This window comes from Bombina bombina, chromosome 5, assembly GCF_027579735.1.
Source record: "Bombina bombina isolate aBomBom1 chromosome 5, aBomBom1.pri, whole genome shotgun sequence".
Taxonomy (NCBI): domain Eukaryota; kingdom Metazoa; phylum Chordata; class Amphibia; order Anura; family Bombinatoridae; genus Bombina; species Bombina bombina.
This window is the reverse complement of record NC_069503.1, coordinates 576,257,518-576,278,911: the sequence shown is the minus strand read 5'-3', so window position 1 is coordinate 576,278,911 and position 21,394 is coordinate 576,257,518. Positions and strand designations below refer to the sequence as shown.

Here is a 21,394-nt window from a genome sequence, read left to right as displayed (position 1 = left end):
TTTCTGCTTTTATACACAGTTTGGGAGAACCGGGTGAGCACCTGAAGGGAAGTGCTAACATTGCTTCATACTTTATCCTTTCTAATAAGCACATCTGACATATTGTTTTTTTTTTATATATACAAACCGACCCTGACTTTCCTGTACTATGTCTCCGGACTCGATCGGCTGCATAGGAGGGGTGTGGGTTAATTGTAATGTTACAATGCGGGGTACCTAGTTACTTGTTTATCATAAATATTTGTTAATCTCCCACAATTGCTTTTCAGATATTTCCCTTTATTGATCCAATAGCATGTGTCCTTTTCTCTTTCTAGTCATTTTAATTTCTGTTTTTTTTTTTTTAACATGCTTGCATACTGTATTTGTTCCTAAATACCTGTAGCTGCCTAGATAGTATGCTACTGGTGAGTATACTAAGGCTCAGACATGTTTTCTCCTACAAAGCTGATCTCTGGATCTCTTAGTTGTTCTAAATAATACAAAATATTTGGGGGGGCTTCAGATTTTTGTTCCTACATGAACCTGAGATGTAAATCCGGCCCTGCATGTGGTCCACCCTGTCAAAATTTGTGTTCTCCACCAAACTGATCACAAGAATAAAGGCCCTATACACTAATCCAACTGCTACAATTCGCGCTAATGACAACTTCAGATAAAACGGTACCCGACAGGGCTGCCCCCTATTACCCCTCCTGTTTGCCCTTACGGTAGACATTTGCTACATATATCCGATGCAATCCAAACATCAAAGGACTGCAATCTGGCACCATAGAACAAAAGTGCCTACTATACGCAGATGACATCATATTCACCATAAGTTCCCTCAGCATATCCATCTCCTCTCTCCGAAAAGAACTAGACACATATAAAGAGATCTCCAACTTTTTGATTAACATGGACAAATCAGTCCTTTTACCCATTAACCTGACGTTAGACGACATCACATATTTAACTTCAAACACCCTATTGTCAATATCTGACTCCATACGTTATCTTGGTATTAACATCACTCATGACATAACAACTATTCAATTTAAATTACCTTCCACTACAAACTGATACCCATAAGCTTTTAGAATCAAGGCAGGGCCATCTATCATGGATCGGTCGTGTAAACGCTGTAAAAATGACAATTCTCCCAAAGTACCTTTATCTGTTTTAAGTACTACCTCCAGACCTACCCTTTCACTATTTGACAGCACAACAGAAACAAATAGAAACATTTATATGGTCGTATCACCGACCAAGAGTAGCAAAACAGACTTTATACCTAAACAGGGAAGATGGCAGCCTAGGAATCCCCAACTTGACTATTTTAGAGCTACGCACCTGGCGCATATTGCGGCATGGAAACATAATAACCCTTTCAAGCTAAGGGTCCAACAAGAAACAGCGCTCTCCAACCTTTCCTCTTTGGGCGCGATATGCTGGATTCCTAAAAAAGACAGGCCAATAACATGCACCAATAACTATTATGTAGCAAGCACACTTAAAATATGGGACAAAATTATACAAGTAAATCACTCACTCAATCTCAAGCCAAATATCCCCCCTCACCCCACTTTAGGGACACTCACTGTTCCTCCAACCCGAATTGATACAAACAATCTCCATAAGCTATCAATTACAAAAACTACCAATATCTACATTGTTCCACGGACATTTCAGAACACAAAATGACCTACAACATCATATAGGAACACCTTTTTACAAATGGTTTGTATATCTCCAAATTCGACACGCAATTCAAATAAACCCACATAAGCCAAATTTCGTTAGAACCAAAACGCCATTTGAATCCCTATGTATTAACCCTCTGCTAAAAAAGTCTCACATCTCAATAATTTATAGCATGCTCATAAGCTCCTTCCCAACACATAAACCTCTATACATTACTAAATGGGAAAAGGAACTACAAGAAACATTTACAGAAAAACAATGGAGAAAATTCTTTAAATTGACCAAGAAAGCATCCATCTCTCCAATCATTGTAGAACTCAACTACAAAATCCTATCAAGATGGTACTTCCCACCTCAGACTCCATAGTATTTTCACTGGTGCCTCTCAACTGTGCTGGAGGCACTGTGGCGAAATAGGCACTCTCTCCCACATCTGGTGGCACTGCCCACTGATGAAACCATTCTGGGAATACATCACTTCACACATTAACTCGACACTAGGCACAACACTCGAACTTCGTCCCTCCACAATACTCCTTAACGACCACCCCCAAATCCCCTGTCAATATCGTAGGAAATTGTTACAATGTATGATAAATTGTGCCAAAAGATTAATACCTAGATTTCTGAAAAAAGTGACAACACCCACCTTACAACTGTGGCTAAAGGAAGTGGATCATGTTCCCTCTCTGGAAAAACGCCACTATTGCTTTCAAGGTAAAGCTGATTTTATCTTAAACATTATATTTATATGGGACCGTATAATGCTTTCAATTTAGGGTACCAACAATGACTGTAATTTGTATTTATGCTTTACTATGACTACAATTCACAAATGTTATGTGGTAATGTTACCCATGTTTTGTTATTCTTTGAAAAACTCAATAAAAAACAAATTAATTAAAAAAACAAACAAAAAAAAAACTAATGTAATGTATTACTTACCCGAGCCAGATCCTGAAGTGGTCATATCATAAATGAGATCTTTTAATGTAGTTCCTTCTGATATAAAGGGTCGATCCATTGAAGGGTCTTCCTCATTAGGAACCCGAATGTGATTGACTGTACGGTTGTGGCAGATGTATAGGATCAACATTAATAATATGCAAATGAAACAAACTGGCCCAGCAATAGCGGCTGCTAACTCTACTGGTCCCAAGCTAGTTGTAGGCTTCAACTGGGTATCTGCACAAACCAGAGAACATACATGCATTCAATTATTTTGAAATGTTTTATATAAAAACTTATATATATATATACATACACACATTGAAGGAAAATGTGCCTATATTCACATTTTATGGTTAAAATGGACAGTAAATAACTTGTAATTACAATACTTTTCTGCTGTGTTACAATATACTAACATACTAGGTTAGTGTGAAAACAATTAATACATTAACACTTTGCTTCTTTTGTTCCTTAACAGCCCAAATCCACCTTACCACTTGTCTTATCTGGAGGAGCCAATCAGGACTGCGTTATTAAAGTCAACACTGCTAACTACTGTGATTATGTAAGCAAATGTATTGCGGCTTATCTGATTTTATTATGAGCCCAATTTTTTTAATGGCTCTAACTTTGGTAGGCTTAACAATCATGTTAAACATGGAAGATTCAAAGTGAATAGGTTAAGAATTTTAACATATTGAAAGTTGTCAATTTCAAACCCTTAAAAGGACATGAAACCCAAAATTTTTATTTTATGATTCAGACAGAAAATATGTGAGGAAACATGTTTTTAGAGAAAGGGTTGTGGATTCATGGAATAAACTTCCAATAGAGGTGGTAAATACAGTGCTTGTAGAAGAATTAAAATAAAATGCCTGGAACATGCATAAGGCCATCCTAATAAAACAATAACATGGGAAGACTTGATGGGCCTTTTGGTTCTTATCTACCGTCAATTCTTTGTTTCTATGTGTATTACACATTTTTTTATTCTATTTTTGAGGTCTTAGACCAGACTGAACAAAAACTAATAATTAGAGAGCAATATTCTCAAAGCATTTCATAACAGAGCAATGGGCTTAACCAATTAGTACCAATACGTTGTGTAATATTGTTTTAAAAGGGACAGTGTACTCAGGCAAGCAGCAAATCATCGTATTTAGAGCTGATTCAAGAAAACCCTTTAAAAAAGGTCTGAGCTCTTTCTCTTCCACTCCCTACTGGGAGGTTGATTTCTTTTGATGCCTTTTGTTTACATAGCTTTCTGTACTATTACTCTGCAGCTGGTACAACAAGTAATTTCAAACACGTTAAGGGGAACCCAGTTTTACAGTAAAGTGTCAATTTCAGTTCTCATTCAAATACACAGAATTTAGGAAATTAAATAATGTATTCTCCCACCAGCCCAAGCCCCTGAGGATTTATCGCCAGTTTCTAAACACATCTGATTTTCGTTGGCAAGCTAGCAAAATGTGCATACAATAGAATGTCTTCATAAACATCAATGCATGTGTCCAGTGTACTCAGTGCTTTTCTTCAGTTACAAAACTAAAAAGTAAATAGTACAATAATTTTACCAGGTCTATGTGGAAGATTTCGATTGCAGAGGTCCTTCTCACAGCAATAAGGCTGTGTGTGAATGCCATTTCTTGAGGAAGTAGCACAAATAAACGGCCGGTCGGGAGGTATGAGGTCTGCTTCATTAACGCACATGCTATTGCTGGTTTCTTTGTCCCCGTCACGACTCACAGAAATAAAACACACCCCATCGGTCACGCAGGTCTGGTTATCCTTAACGCAATGCTCGCAGTAACATTTCAATGCTGTAAAGAGACAAACAGTGCATTGTGTTACTTGACAACATAAAAAACTGAGGGAATCATAACAGAAAGTTTTGCCCGCCAGGTGGGGTAGTGTAATACTTAGGGCTAGATTTATTAAAGCTGAGGCGTACAGGGGCGCGTATATGCACCCATGTACGCCTCAGCTCGCCTGAGGCGGGGCGAAAATACCCACAGGTATTCAGCATTGCACACAAGCGCAATTTTGCGCTCGTGTGCAATCCCGCCCCTGCCCGCGAACAGCCAATCACGCGCGGGCAGGAGCTGTCAATCTCCTCGGTCTGACTAGACCGAGGAGATTGAATTTCGCCACATTAGAGGTGGCGAAGAGGCTAGGGAAGCAGCGGTCTGGTGACCGCTGCTTGATAAATGACGGCGAGCAAGTTCCTGTGAGAACTTGCAGCCGTAGGGTGTTAATAAATCTAGCCCTGAAAGTGATGGTAAAGAATTAAACAAACGCTAGGATTTACCATCACTAAAAATCAAAGGGAGTTTAAGTTATCAGATCTAAAAAAAATGGTGCTAAACTCACCCTTTCTGTGCCATTGCACATTTTTTTTTTAGATCTGATCAATGTTTAACGCTTGGATTTACCATCACTTTAATAATATTATAGCATTTTCTGCTATCCAAAGCACAAATGCTTTAACATAACATAATTTAACATACGCATTTTAGCAGGGTGGTGCATAATCTATGACTAAGGGGTTTCATAAAACACATCAGATGTCTTAGGGGTTCCCCTGTGTTCTCTGTCTGATTTTTTACATACTGTGTTCTTTTTATACTTTGCTATTTTGAATAAAGAGATTTTTATCCCTGGATTGAGCCGGTCTAGGGTTTGTACATTGCTACACCCATTAAAAAGGTCACAGTTCATAACATATTACTGTGTCAAATATCTCCGTACACTCACACCACAACTCAAGTTAATTTCTATTTCATTATTTTCATCCGTGTGAATATAAACAGATTTTGTTAAAGGCAAATGGGAGTCAAAATTAAACTTTCATGACACATACAGAACATGCACTTTTAAATAAAACTTTTCAGTTTATTTCTATTACCAAATGTATCTTTTCCTTGGTATCATTTGTTGAAATTTTGCTCCTTTTCATAAGAAGTAAGTTAACCCCTTAATGACCGCAGCACTTTTCCATTTTCTGTCCGTTTGGGACCAAGGCTATTTTTACATTTTTGCGGTGTTTGTGTTTAGCTGTAATTTTCGTCTTACTCATTTACTGTACCCACACATATTATATACCGTTTTTCTCGCCATTAAATGGACTTTCAAAACATACCATTATTTTCATCATATCTTATAATTTACTATAAAAAACATTATAAAATATGAGGAAAAAATGGAAAAAAAAACACTTTTTCTAACTTTGACCCCCAAAATCTGTTACACATCTACAACCACCAAAAAACACCCATGCTAAATACTTTCTAAATTTTGTCCTGAGTTTAGAAATACCCAATGTTTACATGTTCTTTGCTTTTTTTGCAAGTTATAGGGCCATAAATACAAGTAGCACTTGGCTATTTCCAAACCACTTTTTTTTCAAAATTAGCGCTAGTTACATTGGGACACTAATATCTTTCAGGAATCCCTGAATATCCATTGACATGTATATATTTTTTTTTCGAAGACATCCCAAAGTATTGATCTAGGCCCATTTTGGTATATTTCATGCCACTATTTCACCGCCAAATGCGATCAAATAAAAAAAATTGTTCACTTTTTCACAAATTTTTTCACAAAGTTTAGGTTTCTCACTGAAATTATTTACAAACAACTTATGCAATTATAGCATAAATGATTGTAAATGCTTCTCTGGGATCCCCTTTGTTCAGAAATAGCAGACATATATGGCTTTGCTTTTTGGTAATTAGAAGGCTGCTAAATGCCACTGCGCACAATACATGTATTATGCCCAGCAATGAAGGGGTTAATTAGGGAGCATGTAGGGAGCTTCTAGGGTTAATTTTAGCTTTAGTGTAGTGTAGTAGACAACCCCAAGTATTGATCTAGGCCCATTTTGGTATATTTCATGCCACCATTTCACCGCCAAATGCGATCAAATTTAAAAAAACGTTAATTTTTTCACAATTTTAGGTTTCTCACTGAAATTATTTACAAACATCTTGTGCAATTATGGCACAAATGGTTGTAAATGCTTCTCTGGGATGCCCTTTGTTCAGAAATAGCAGACATATATGACTTTGGCGTTGCTTTTTGGTAATTAGAAAGTCGCTAAATGCTGCTGCGCATCACACGTGTATTATGGCTAGCAGTGAAGGGGTTAATTAGGTAGTTTGTAGGGAGCTTGCAGGGTTAATTTTAGCTTTAGTGTAGAGATCAGCCTCCCACCTGACACATCCCACCCCCTGATCCCTCCCAAACAGCTCCCTTCCCTCCCCCATCCCACAATTGTCCCCGCCATCTTAAGTACTGGCAGAAAGTCTGCCAGTACTAAAATAAAAGTTTTTGAAGTTTTTTTTTTAAAAGAAAAAAAAAAAAAGCATATTTACATATGCTGTGTTTAGGATCCCCCCTTAACCCCCAACCTCCCTGATCCCCCCCAAAACAGCTCTCTAAGCCTCCCCCTCAGCCTTATTGGGGGCCATCTTGGGTACTGGCAGCTGTCTGCCAGTACCCAGTTTGAACAATCAAATGTTTTTTATTTATTTTTTATTTTTTCTGTAGTGTAGCTTCGCCCCCCCACGCACCAACCCCCACCACCTAAATTACACCTAATGGGTTTTTTTTTTACATTAAATGTCCCACTTTTATTTAGCTTTGGGACACATTTTTTCTGTAGTATAGCGGCTCCCACCCGCTCCCTCCCCGTGCACGCGCCCGCCCCCGCCCCCTTGTGCACGTGCGCGCGCCCGCGCGCTCCCCCGGACTTCCCCGCCCCCCTCCACATGACCAGGGCCATCGATGGCCGCCACCCACCTCCCATACCGGCTCCCACCCACCAACGATACCGGCCATCGATGTCCGGTGCAGAGAGGGCCACAGAGTGGCTCTCTCTGCATCGGATGGCCGTAAAAGGTTATTGCAGGATGCCTCCATATCGAGGCATCACTGCAATAACCGGAAAGCAGCTGGAAGCGAGCAGGATCGCTTCCAGCTGCTTTCCACACCGAGGACGTGCAGGGTACGTTCTCAGGCGTTAACTGCCTTTTTTCTGAGGACGTACCCTGCACGTCCTCGGTCATTAAGGGGTTAAAGAACATGCACACCTTCAGCACTACACACAAAATGGTTACAAACACTACTGTCGTTTAGTGCTTAAAGGGACAGTAAACACCTCCTAATTACAAAACATTTCTGCTTTTTTGCTATAGAATAACATATCAACCAAGTCTAAAGGGCCAAATTATCAAGCTCCTTCAGTCAGAAGACTTTTGTAATGAATCCTGCCCGTTTTATTTAGTTTTTGTTTAGCACCGATAGTTACTTTGTCTGGTTTAAATAACCGACATATAGGGCCAGATTGAAAGTGGAGCAATATTTGCACTCCACTTTGCAATACCAGGGCACGCAAATGTGAGCTGGTATCACAGGTGAGGTGCAATGCGAACGCGACCTCTTGTTCTCCTTGCACAGAAGCATTGTACTCACGAAAGCAAGCTTCCATAGGCTCAAATGGGAGCCTCGTTCACATGCTGTGTCTCGCACAGCAATGGGCAGCATTTTTAAATATATATGCTTATATACATATTTATGTGTTAATATGTGTATATACTGGGAACACACAGTCCCAGAAGCAGAATTTTTTTTTACTTTCTGCGATAAGATTTTTTTTGTGTGAAAAACTTTCTGCAGGTCATTTTTAAATAAAATTAAATTTTAAATTAGGCAGTTACACTAAAGCACCAGTTTAATTGTAATGTGTTAGTTAACTGGAGAATAAAGCAATTTTTTAAGTTTTATAATATAGTGCAGTAGTTGAAAATTGCATTGCAAATTAGCTGCAGACATACTCTAAAAAAGGTGCATTGTTTATATAAACATTTTACATTAAAGTGAAGGTAACGTTACCTTGACACTGATACAGAATCCAATTCTTTGTTAAAATGAATGGGACTTTAATTCATCATTTTTTACAATATTACTTCCAAATCCAGTAATTTCAATTTTAATTCCCTTTTTGACGATTTTCACAATCAACCCATTTATTTTTTTTATTTTTGGGTCACGTTTTTAGAGCAGCCAGTTGAAATTCTGGCCGTTAGGCGGCCGTGACCCTACGTCGTCCGCCTACTCGATGTACTGCGCATGCGCTAGAGTCTATTTCTTCTTCAAAGACTACACAGGCGTTCTAGTTTCGTGCATGCATACTTGTTCTGCTTAAGGCCGCTTGTTGTAGGTGAAGGGAGATGGGTGTGCTGAGAATCGCGCATGCGCAGTTAAAATGCTCATCGTGAACGCGCTTCTGCTGTTACATAGAGAGCCGGGTGGGACCACTCTATACGTAACAGCACTTCAAATCCGGATATAGAGGTTGGGAGGAGTTATCGACGGAACGGTAGGGAAAAATATAGATAGAAATAAAAGAAAAATATATTTTTTTTATAAAATCAAGTTGGCGATTAGCATATTCCATGTTGAAGGAATACATTGATATATTCCAATTAAATAAACTTTACCTTCACTTTAGTAAAAAAAACAGATTTGCAGACTGTGAAAGGCTAGGGGAGGGGCTTGAAACGATCTCTGAGAGACAGTCAATTAATGCACTACTACTTTGCAGCGCTACTTCATATTTGACTGTTCACTTCAAACAGCACGTAGCGCTGGAGGAACTGTGATAAGTAAAACTTACACAGTGCAGTCAGAGAACAGCTCTGTTTGAAGAGAACAACCAAATGTAGAGCTGCGCTGAAAAGTTAAATCGCTACCAGTTCCTGTTTGTGTCCTGTTCTTTCTGCAGACATGCTGCATTTTCTGAGATGACATCTCAGATCACTGTATGTTCTGCCTTGGGGCACACAGTTCCCATAGACCGCAATGTAAACACCCCACACTCGCCACATTTAACCCCATATAACTGCTTTTTTCAGTTTTTTTTTTTTTTAAAAAGATGCTACCATCTTTATTTTTTAATAAATATAGTACACTGTATTTTGGGGGCATTTGGTGGCCATTTATAAAATTAACCAGAGCTATGATCCGATGAGTTAAGGAGTAGCGGTCTAACGCCTGCTGCTTCTTAAAGTGAATGTACATTTATATGATAAAGTGCCCGGTTTTTAAAAATCCGATTAAAAACAGGGGCACTTTAATTCATCAAAATTTACATTTCAATCGTGTTGTGAAAATACTTACCTTTAAATCTTGACAGCCGCTCCAGCGATTCCCCCGGTCGTCGCAAGCCTTTTCATATGTCAGAAATGATGGATCGGTCATCCTCCCCGTGTCCGATTCAACACCGTGATTGGAGGAAGCCAGATTCCTGATTTTAGACCTGAGAAGAGGCTTTGCGACTGGCGGGGGAAGCGATGCAGCGGCTGTCAAGATTAAAAGGTAAATATTTTCACAACACGAATGAGGGATAAAAGTGATTTCCCTCTAGCAAAAACAGAGAGTGAGCCCCACACCCCTCTGTTTAAACAGCACTACAGCACTTTAACTGCTGCAGCAGATTGTATAAGTTGAGCAAAAAGTTGCACAAACAATTGTAAAAATACATTACAAAGTACAGTTACACTCATATTAACACTGTTTAATAAAAATTATTTTAAAAAAATATTAAAAAAGTTATAAGGGCTCAAAGATAGGAGATCCCGGGTATTAGGAAAAAAAAAGGCCAGCTAATGTCTTTAACACTCAGACACATACATATACATTGCCTAAGAGATATATATAAGGAAATTTATGCTTACCTGATAAATTTCTTTTACGATATGACGAGTCCACGGATTTTATCCATACTTATGGGATATTGTCTCCTGGTCAGCAGGAGGAGGCAAAGAGCACCACAGCAGAGCTGTATATATAGCTCCTCCCTTCCCTCCCACTCCAGTCATTCGACCAAAGTTAGGAAGAGAAAGGAAAAGCCAAGGTGCAAAGGTGACTGAAGTTTACCAAAAATAAAGACCTGTCTTAGAAAACGACATGGTGGGCCGTGGACTCGTCATATCGTAAAAGAAATAAATGTATCAGGTAAGCATAAATTTCCTTTTCTTTTACAAGATATGACGAGTCCACTGATTTCATCCTTACTTATTGGATACAATACCAAAGCTATAGGACACGAATGAAAGGGAGGGACAAGACAGGAACCTAAACGGAAGGCATCATTGCTTGAAGAACCTTTCTCCTAAAAACAGCCTCAGACGAGGCAAAAGTATCAAATTTGGAAAATTTGGAAAAAGTATGAAGAGACGACCAAGTTGCAGCCTTGCAAATCTGTTCAACAGAAGCATCATTTTTAAATGCCCATGAGGAAGTCAAAGCCCTAGTAGAATGAGCTGTAATTCTTTCAGGAGGCTGCTGTACAGCAGTCTCATATGCAAAACGGATGATACTCTTCAGCCAAAAAGAAAGGGAGGTAGCCGTAGCTTTCTGACCCCTACGTTTTCCGGAAAAAACAACAAATAATGAAGATGATTGACGAAATTCTTTAGTTGCCTGCAAGTAAAACTTCAGGGCACGGACCACGTCCAAGTTATGTAACAGGCGCTCCTTCTTAGAAGAAGGATTGGGACACAATGAAGGAACAATAATTTCCTGATTAATATTTTTGTTGGAAAAAACCTTAGGAAGAAAAAGCAGGTTTGGTACGTAACACTACCTTATCGGAATTAAAAATAAGGTAAGGAGAATCACATTGTAGAGCCGAAAGCTCAGAAACTCTGTGAGCAGAAGAAATAGCAACTAAAAATAAAACTTTCCATGATAATAACTTAATACCTATGGAATGCATAGGTTCAAACGGAACCCCTTGAAGAACCTTAAGAACTAAATTCAAACTTCAAGGAGGAGCAATAGGTCTAAACACAGGCCTGATCCTAGTCAGAGCCTGACAAAAGGATTGAACATCCGGAACATCTGCCAGACGTTTGTGTAGCAAAATAGATAAAGCAAAAATCTTCCACGGTAGCAGAGAGGACATGTCCACCAGATCGGCATACTAAATCCTGCGAGGCCACGAAGGAGCAATGAGAATCGCTGAAGCCCTCTCCTGTTTGATCCGAGCAATCACCCGGGGAAGGAGAGCAAATGGTGGAAACACATAAGCTTGGTTGAATGACCAAGGCACTGCCAAGGCATCTATCAGTACGGCCTTAGGATCCATAGACCTGGATCCGTATCTCGGGAGCTTGGCATTCCTAGGAGTTGCCATAAGATCCAGCTCTGGCATGCCCCACCTGAGAATCAGGGTGGCAAAGACCTCCGGATGGAGTTCCCATTCCCCGGATGAAACGTCTGTCTGCTCAAAAAATCTGCTTCCCAGTTGTCTACTCCTGGGATGTATATTGCCGACAGATAACAAGAGTGAGCCTCCGCCCACCGAATTATCTTGGATACTTCTGTCATCGCTAAAGATTTCCTTGTTCCTCCCTGAAAGCGGATGAATTTGGCGGAAGCCAACTGAGACCATGCCTGAAGTGCATTGAATATTGCTCTCAATTCCAGAACATTGATTGGAAGTAGAGACTCCGACAGAGTCCACACAGCCTGAGCCTTCAGGGAATTTCAGACTGCACCCCAACCTAGTAGACTGGCGTCCGTTGTCACTATTACCCATGCGGGTCTGCGGAAGCACGTCCCTTGGGACAGATGATCCGGTGACAACCATCAAATAAGAGAGTCTCTTGTCTCCTGATCCAGATCTATCTGAGGAGACAAATTTGCATAATCTCCATTCCACTGCCTGAGCATGCTCAGTTGTAGAGGTCTGAGATGAAAACGAGCAAACGGAATGATGTCCATTGCTGCCACCATCAATCCAATTACCTCCATGCACTGAGCCACTGATGGCCAAGGATTGGACTGAAGGGATCAGTATGTATTCAGAATCTTTAACTTTCTGACTTCCGTCAAAAAAAATTTCATGGATATAGAGTCTATTAGAGTTCCCAGGAAAGGAACCCTTGTCTGTGGAATTAGTGAACTCTTTTCTAGATTCACCTTCCACCCGTGAGTCCTTAGAAAGGATAGAACCATGTCGGTATGAGACTTTGATAGTTGATAAGACGATGCCTGGATCAGAATATCGTCCAGATAAGGCGCCACTGCAACGCCCTGCGGCCTGAGAACTGCCAGCAGAGACCCTAGAACCTTTGTTCCAACCGATACCCATGAGACACGATTTCTAGTGTCCAGGGATACTGAACGTCTCTTAACCAAGCCTGGACAAAGAGAGAAAGTCTGCCCCCTACTAGATCTGGTACCGGATCAGGGGCCGCCCGTTCATGCTGTCTTGGGAGCAACAGCGGCCTTCTTGGGTTGTTTACCCTTGTTCCAAGCCTGGTTGGGTCTCCAGGTGAGCTTGGCTTGAGGATAATTCCCTTCCTGTTTAGCGGAAGAGGGGACTCCCTTGAAATTACGAAAGGAACGAAAATTACTTTGTCGTCCCCTTTGCTTAGATGTCTTATCCTGAGGGAGGAGGAGACCCTTACCTCCCGAGAAGTCAGAAATAATTTCTTTCAAGTCAGGACCAAAGTCGTACCCTTGTAAGGGATAGTCAAAGCCTAGTCGTGGATGACACATCGGCAGAACAGGACTTCAGCATGGCGTCCAGCCTCTTAGCCGATACGTCTATCTGGTAAATATAGGGAATGTCTAAGTTACTAATTCCATCTGAAACTGTAATCCCCAGGATTTACGTGGAGAAACCCTTCAGAATAGCACTGCATCCCTAGTATGCTTCTATGATATGCAAAAATATAGAATGCATCACAACCCCTAGTGTAGGGTGACGGAAAACACAGGGCACTGTATGTGACCATAGAAGTGTTAGGAGAATTTTGCAACCATTTGAACAGCCCAAACTGCCAGCGCCATATAGGAGTAGTGCATTTTTTCACATAGGAACGATACAGAGTCTTAGAAAAATAACCCTATTCCTGTGTATGTTTGAGTTATCCTTAGTCACAAAAGATGAACTCACGAGCAAACAGCTAAAATGCATTCATATACAAAGGTACACAGAAAAAAACGTTACTGTCTCTTTAAATCTAAAAGTAACTATTTTCTGTGTTGTTGTGTACCATCCTACGTCACAAAGGATGAAGTAACAAATTACCAGCCTTAAACCTGTAAACAAGGCTTACCCAGTAAAACTGACATTATCACTTTAAATTCTCTTATCCCCCATAGGACTTTAAAGAGAGCATTCAGTCTTTGACAAGTGGGGCAGCAGAACGGCCCATTGTGTTATACCGGCTGGCTTTGTTTGAAATAGCCATTGCGATGTACAGAAATCAACCAAGTCTTATGCTCACAATTCCATGCTAGGAGTCGCAGAGCACCGCCTGGGAACCAGAAAAACATACTTTATGTGTGCACTTAAAACATTTAACAGCCAATACATTAAACAGCTGAAATCAAATAAAAACGTTCCTGTCTTTAACAGAAAAAGAAACGTTATTTTGTATGTGCTACGGTCTCTTTAATTTGCTTGTTCAAAAGGAAATACTGCAGCACCCAAGCAACAGATCAACTACTGACATTTTATCTAGACAAATGTACACGTAGAGCTGCCTGTTTACATCAACATTACAAAACAGGAGAGGTTATACCCAGTGTACTGTTGCTTGCTTACTAGACATATATTAAGTGACATAACTAGGAGACCACTCTACCCTCCGGTATCTAATGGAGGTAGGAAGCGCAATAAGACACATAGCTCCTCCCCCGTGGGCGTGTTAACATCCCCTCCCAGTTGCCATTAATACTAAACGACCGTGAGTAAGAGAGACAAGCTACAGGCTCAGGGCACCTATGTCTATAGCCCAGCGCATAGAACCCAGCGTCCCTTGCTTTCACATGGCAATACGGATACATCATTACCCGACACTGACCACAGCAGTCGAAAACAAAGTGCGCAACACACTAAAAATGGCAACAAGGTTCCGCCCATTGTGGGCGTAAAAGCATGCAGCTCCCGGTCTCCACCCTAATTGATTTATTAACTGCGCCACCGGGAACCGGCTGCTGCAAACAAAACTTGGGGCTAAACCTTTAGACTGTTTACCCGACACTGATGTCAGTATTAACATGAATAAAATACCACTCCCCACTGCAAGTAAAATAACCACAGCTCGAAGGATACCCAAAACAAATATCAAGCTCCTAGACCCTCAAGTTGCTAAAAAAACAAGTTATAAGGCCAACGGAGCCGTCAGAAAACCTGTGGACAAGTTTGTCTACTGTTTCTGCTTTCAACACTGCAAACGGTCTTCATCCTAACAGTGTACTTAGAATAACAACCAAAGTCGCAGCTGTCAGTATTCCTGTAGCCCCAGCTAAGAATATATTGTCGGAAAGGTCCCTCCTTTAAATGCAGGAGTTCTTACCATTAAGTTCAGTGCTCCACTTCTCTGAGATCTCAGTCAGAATAAAAAGTCAGCACTTACCTCAAAAGCTGTGCAACAGCATGGCATCCATCAGGTTTCCAGAGGTCTCTCTCTCCCTCCCATAGCCCTGTGGAATAAGATAAGCCTGAGTTAAGAATGCTTAGGCTATCTGTATAGGAGGCTACATGTATAGGAGCTTAGGCTACATGTATAGGAGGCGCAGTGAGAATAAAATCCCGCCAGTTCCTATTGCCTTTAAGCCACCAAATGCTTCTCTGTTTACTGAAGAGATTGATCTGGTCTAGGCTACACCAGGAGGCGATATCCCATAAGTAAGGATAAAATTCGTGGACTCATCATATCTTGTAAAATAAATAAATTATATATATATATATATATATATATATATATATATATATATACATACATATATACATACACACACATATACACACACACACAGTAGAAAAAGAAATATCAAAACCAGCTCCGTCCACAGTAATAACACCTGGTGTGATGCCAACAATGATAAAGTGGAGCGCATACAAAATCAATTAGAAACAGCCATGGTTCCCATGTAATATGCCAAAGAAATCAGCGCAACCTGCATGCGGCAGAAAAAAAAGTCACAAAAACACACAGGACGATTACCCACCACCCTCAGTAATTGGACTTATCTGCACAACAGGACTAAGCACTTTGAAGGCAAACGGTAGCTCCAGTATGTGCTCCTGTAGTCTCTTTGCCCGGGCTCCGTGTTGCATCCGGGTTACACGTGATACACACTCCTCCGGTGGTTGCCAAATAGCAGTACTCCAAGAAAGACGTCACAGAAGACAGCTGATCCACAGTAAAACCACGAAGGTGCCGTGCTTGACAGGGAAAGCGGTAAACTTCAGAGACGAAAAAGCAAAAGCTGGCACATCTCCATAAGGTTAAAAAGTCATTTATTAGAAGTCACTAAAAATAACAAGGAGGCTTGCAACGCCAAAGAAAAACGCCTCCTGGAGATGTGCCAGCTTTTGCTTTTTCGTCTCTGAAGTATATATATTTTACAAATCCAGTAGGTACAGTTTACGGGGCATATTTACCAAGCTCCGTATGGAGTTTGATGCCCTGTGTTTCTAAAGACCGCTGCTCCATAACCCGTCGCCTGCTCTGAGGCGGCGGACAGAAATCAACCTGATCGAATACGATCGGGTTGATTGACACCCCTGCTAGCGGCCGATTGGCCTTGAATCTGCAGGGGCCGATATTGCACCAGCAGTTCACAAGAACTGCTGGTGCAGTGATAAATGCCAATGCTGTCAACATTTATCGATGTGCAGCGGACATAATCCGCTATATCAGATCATGTCCATTCGCACCATCATAAATAGGCCCCTATAAAACATGATTAAACATATTTATGCAATATGCATATTTAATAAAGATTTTAACTATGTATTTACTGTAAATATTTCCCTTTTGCTAATGCGAATATGCTATGTTTGCGGGATGGGTGGTTTTTCAACAAATTTTTTTTCTCCATTGACTTCTATGGGGAATGCGAAAACGCGATGGTGTTTGCACGATTTCGGGTGCTAGGTATTTTTTCTCCATTGATTTCTATGGGGGAATACATGCAGGCACACTCAAAAACTTAAGTTAGGATTTCCATGCTATTCTGGTTAACGCTAGTGCAAAATACATTTTTTTGGAACCTGCAATACGAATGCAACACGACCAGCGCAAAAATCTTACACTCTAGATGAGTTTTCACGATCGCGGGAAAAAAAGAAAAAAAAAACGCGCCACTTGTAATCTAGCCCAAAATTGGTGTTTTAAACTTTATTAAACCTTGTAGTGCTGTACTTTTTCCTGTGCTTGGTGCTACGTGTGCAGCTTAATCAGTACAGGCACTCCGAGCTTAGGGGAGGTTCAGCTGAAGATTTTGCACTTTCGGTTAACAGCATGTAGCTGCTTGGAATCACGGCTTGTGTATCAAAGCTGCATCTTACAGACTTTCTTGTCCTTAAATGAAGTATGGGAGATACTGGCTTTCAAAACCACCTTCGCCAGTCCCACACTCACACCCAGGAAATTCCCTCACTGAGCGGGGAGTTCCTGTTGTCACATGTGAAGTCACAAGGTATGCTGTCTTCAGCAGGGAACACGGAAGGAAACTGTAGTTTCCTACCCTGCCTTAAGTGCAGGGGTCCCTAGGATCCATATCGGTATGGGGACCTCCCAGGATGACAACGTCATCAACTGCACTCTAGACTTAAAACATACAAAAGAGCAGAATACAACTAAATGTGATATTGTCAACATTCATTTCTTAAATTCACAAAAATAAAGCAACATAAAGAAAAGTTTCTTCTGCTGCCGTATGTCTGTACTATTCCCAATAACAAAGGGAAACAAGAAGTGGCTGTTTCAAGTGGCCCCCTTATCGCCTACAATTTGTGAGTTTGTCACTACAGGTTTTCATCAAAGAAACAGAGAGATCTACTTGTCACTATCTAAGAGCCATATGAGAAAATTAACAAAAATGACAACCTAGTTACCCACCAGGCAAGATGAAAAGTGCTGAGGCAATAAGATGGTTTTGGCAATTTGAAGAAAAAAAAAAAAAAATACAATTTAATTCTATTATCAAAATCTTTTATATGCGCCAAGGTACCAGATCCTACTGAGCATGTGCAAAAGTTCACAGTATATACAAATATGTGTTTGTGATTGGCTGATGGCTGTCATGTGATACAGGAGAAAAATGCAAGCAACTGAAATTCCTAAGAATAAAATATGCACAACTCATTTGAAAGTTAAAGGGACATGCCACCCACATTTTTTCTTTTATGATTTAGAAAGAGAATGCAATGTTAAACATCTTTCTAATTTACTTATATTATCTAATTTGTTTTATTCTCTTGATATTCTTTGATGAAAAGCATATCTAGATATGCTCACTAGCTGCTGATTGGTTGCTGCACATAGAAGCATCATGTGATTGGCTCACCATGTGCATTGCTTTTTCTTCAAATAAGGATATTTAAAGTTGCTTAAATTGCATGCTCTATCTGAATCATGAAAGTTTAATTTTGACTAGACTATTCCTTTAAGGGGATGGACAGAACAAACTCCTCCCATCCCAGACCCTGATATTCTTAGCTACAGACGAATAGTGAAAAAATAGATACAAGTTGCTAAAAGCGCCTACAAAAAACAAAAACAAATAACGCCTACAAAAAACAAAATAGCGTTAGTACAGATAAGTTAGTGAATAAAATGTGTGAAAAATAATAAACACAAACTCAAAGCAATAGAAACTCCAAAAATAGTCCATATAAATAGTAGGACTCTCAAAGTTCACTGGAAGGTGATAATCCAAATGATTAGTGTATTAGACTCGGGCAGCAACCTCTTCTAAAAACGATCTTGCAGGACACGATTTGTGGAATCACTTAATCATATTCTCGCGATACTAAGCAGATACCGCCATTTTTACTCTTGGCATTTTTTTTTATCTTTTTCATGGCATATGATACGTATAGCACCTTTCTCTCCTAAGTTTGTTTTTTATTATACTTTATATCAGTGGGATACTTACAAAGACATCCTCCAACCATGAACATATGTTGATTTGCAACTGGCTCTTTTTATTGTGCACGTTCATGCAAGGCATGATGTACACTTCTGTACTTACACTATGGACATTTGAATAGTGTTTTGTTACCTTAAGGACATTACTGATTTACTGCTACACTATCTGCAGGAAAACTGTTGTTCTACAAAGGTTTGGGACAAGCTACGAAATATCAGTGGTCGATATATGGCCCCTAGATGCACGCAGTGATGTAAGATATACGCGGCTCTAGAAAGGATACGTTTCGTGAGATGACCCAACAGCCCTATTGTATGTGTATATACATCTTTAAAGCTGATAAAGTGTAAACCTATGCTGATGAATAGAGTTTTATGAACACACAGTACATATGAAGAATTGTGCTTAGAAGATGATGATCCTTGATGATTACTGGATCCTGCCGCTTGTATCTGTGGCATTTGCCTTTCGTAAAGTTTGGAAACAGCTCTTCGCTATAATGGAGATCCTATCAGCAGAAGGGAGGTGACCGTTTTAACCTATAGCAAGTTCATAACAGCACATCGTTTCTTCTCAAAATCCCTTAGGTTAGCCCATCCTCTTCAGTGACATCATTAGTCACGTGATCGGAACTCCCTGTGAGTGGTGCCTTCTGAAACGAACCCTGAAGCAGAATGGATGGGTTATGTGAGTAACTGACCTAGTGTGCAGCTATCCGCTGCAGTCATATTCTTTCTGGGACTTTTGTTCTGGACTATTACTCTTGTGGAAATAACAGCAAAGTGTTTGCTATGTGTTTTGTTTGACCGTCTATACACTGTATTTCTCAATAGGCAATGCATTTACAGCTTTAAGTTTATTAGTGACAGCTGTACCGTTTTGTCTCATATTTTAAAACAGGTTAATATGTCGAGTTTTTGTATGCTCACTGGTTTTGCTATATTGCAGAAGGTGTAATAAATATTTTTGTTCTATTTACGAGTGCTGTATATCCTCTCTTTCAAAGGGTAGTATTGTATATCCTTTGGTTCTCTCTTTTTTGTCTATTATTACATATATACATATATATACATATATACATATATATATATATATATATATATATATATATATATATATATATATATATATATATACATATATATATATATATACATATATATATATATATATATATATATGTGTATGTGTGTGTGTGTGTGTGTGTGTATATATATAGACTCTTCTTTCTTTTTCGGCCCCAACCTGTGCCTTTGTCAAGGTAATATACAATGCAAACTGACACAATATTTATACCCTGTTAAACCACTCCCCCATTCACTCAGGTGATGCTCTATGACCCTGTGATTATCTGTTTTTCTTAAGGTAGACTCTGAATTCAGTTCACGTAACTGATTACTGGAATTTTCCTTTTTTTCTACCTAACATAATACTATAGTCACATGTGCATCACTAGAAACAATTGTTAGGATTACAGGGTAATAAACATATTTACAAATAACTATTATAACTGACTTATAAACTAACTACTATATCCCCTCCATTAGTGGTACAAGAGTCCACTATAATAATATAATAAAACATTCCGCTTATTGAGTTTCAGATTACTTATTTTACAAGAAACAGGACAGAGACAGGTGTGTATTCAAGCCCCTGGGATGGACTGTGTCTAGTTCAGAGATCCATCTGGCCTCTCTTTGTAATAAAATGGTCTATCACCCCCTTGTTTCTGAGGTTGTATTTGATCTATAGGACAACATCTGAGACTAGACACAGATTGGCCCTTTTTCAGAAAATGTTTAGCCACAGGCTGATCTGACTCCCCTTTCTCTAAAGCCTGTCTGATGCTGGACCTATGTACTGCCATTCTATCCTTCAGCATACATTCCGTCTTTCCAATATACATGTCCCCACACTGGCACTTGATCATATAAACCACGTATTTGGACTCACAGTTTAATGGCTGTCTTATGTCATACCTCCTACCAGTGTGGCTGTGTGTGAATGTGTTGCCTAGGATTAGATTATCACATGTAGTGCATCCATGACACCTATATACACCTGGTTTTCTCATCAGAAAATGTTTTACTGGTTTTTCATATTTATCAGTGGGGTACTAACATATCCTTCAAGGAGTGTCCCCTTCTATAAGCCTGTGGCTAAACATTTTCTGAAAAAGGGCCACTCTGTGTCTAGTCTCAGATGTTGTCTTATAGACCAAATACAACCTCTGAAACGAGTGGGTGATAGAAAGACCATTTTATTACACTGTTTCTTGTAAAATAAGTCATCTGAAACTCAATAAGCTGAATTTTTGATTATATTATTATAGTGGACTCTTGTATCACTAATGGAGGGGATATAGTAGTTAGTTTATAAATCAGTTATAATAGTTATTTGTAAATATGTTTATTACCCTGTAATCCTAACAATTTTTTCTAGTGATGCACATGTGACTATAGTATTCTAATGTATTAATGCTTTATTTTAGGTAGAAAAAAAAGGAAAATTCCAGTAATCAGTTAAGTGAATTGAATTCAGATTCTACCTTAAGAAAAACATAATTTATGCTTACCTGATAAATTTATTTCTCTTGTAGTGTATCCAGTCCACGGATCATCCATTACTTGTGGGATATTCTCCTTCCCAACAGGAAGTTGCAAGAAGATCACCCACAGCAGAGCTGCTATATAGCTCCTCTTCTCACTGCCATATCCAGTCATTCGACCGAAACAAGCCGAGAAAAGGAGAAACCATAGGGTGCAGTGGTGACTGTAGTTTAATTAAAATTTAG

General features: G+C 39.6%; 1 protein-coding gene across 1 annotated transcript in view; it reads right to left on the bottom strand.

Moving 5' to 3' along the window:
* Positions 1-21,394, bottom strand: part of LOC128660598 (TGF-beta receptor type-1) — a 123,616-nt gene that overhangs the window by 75,118 nt on the left and 27,104 nt on the right. Inside the window, exons 2-3 of the mRNA XM_053714524.1 lie at positions 4,212-4,457; positions 2,629-2,868 (exon numbers count right to left, since the gene is read on the bottom strand). Coding sequence (XP_053570499.1) covers positions 2,629-2,868; positions 4,212-4,457 — 486 coding nt within the window. The remainder of the gene's footprint in view (positions 1-2,628; positions 2,869-4,211; positions 4,458-21,394) is intronic.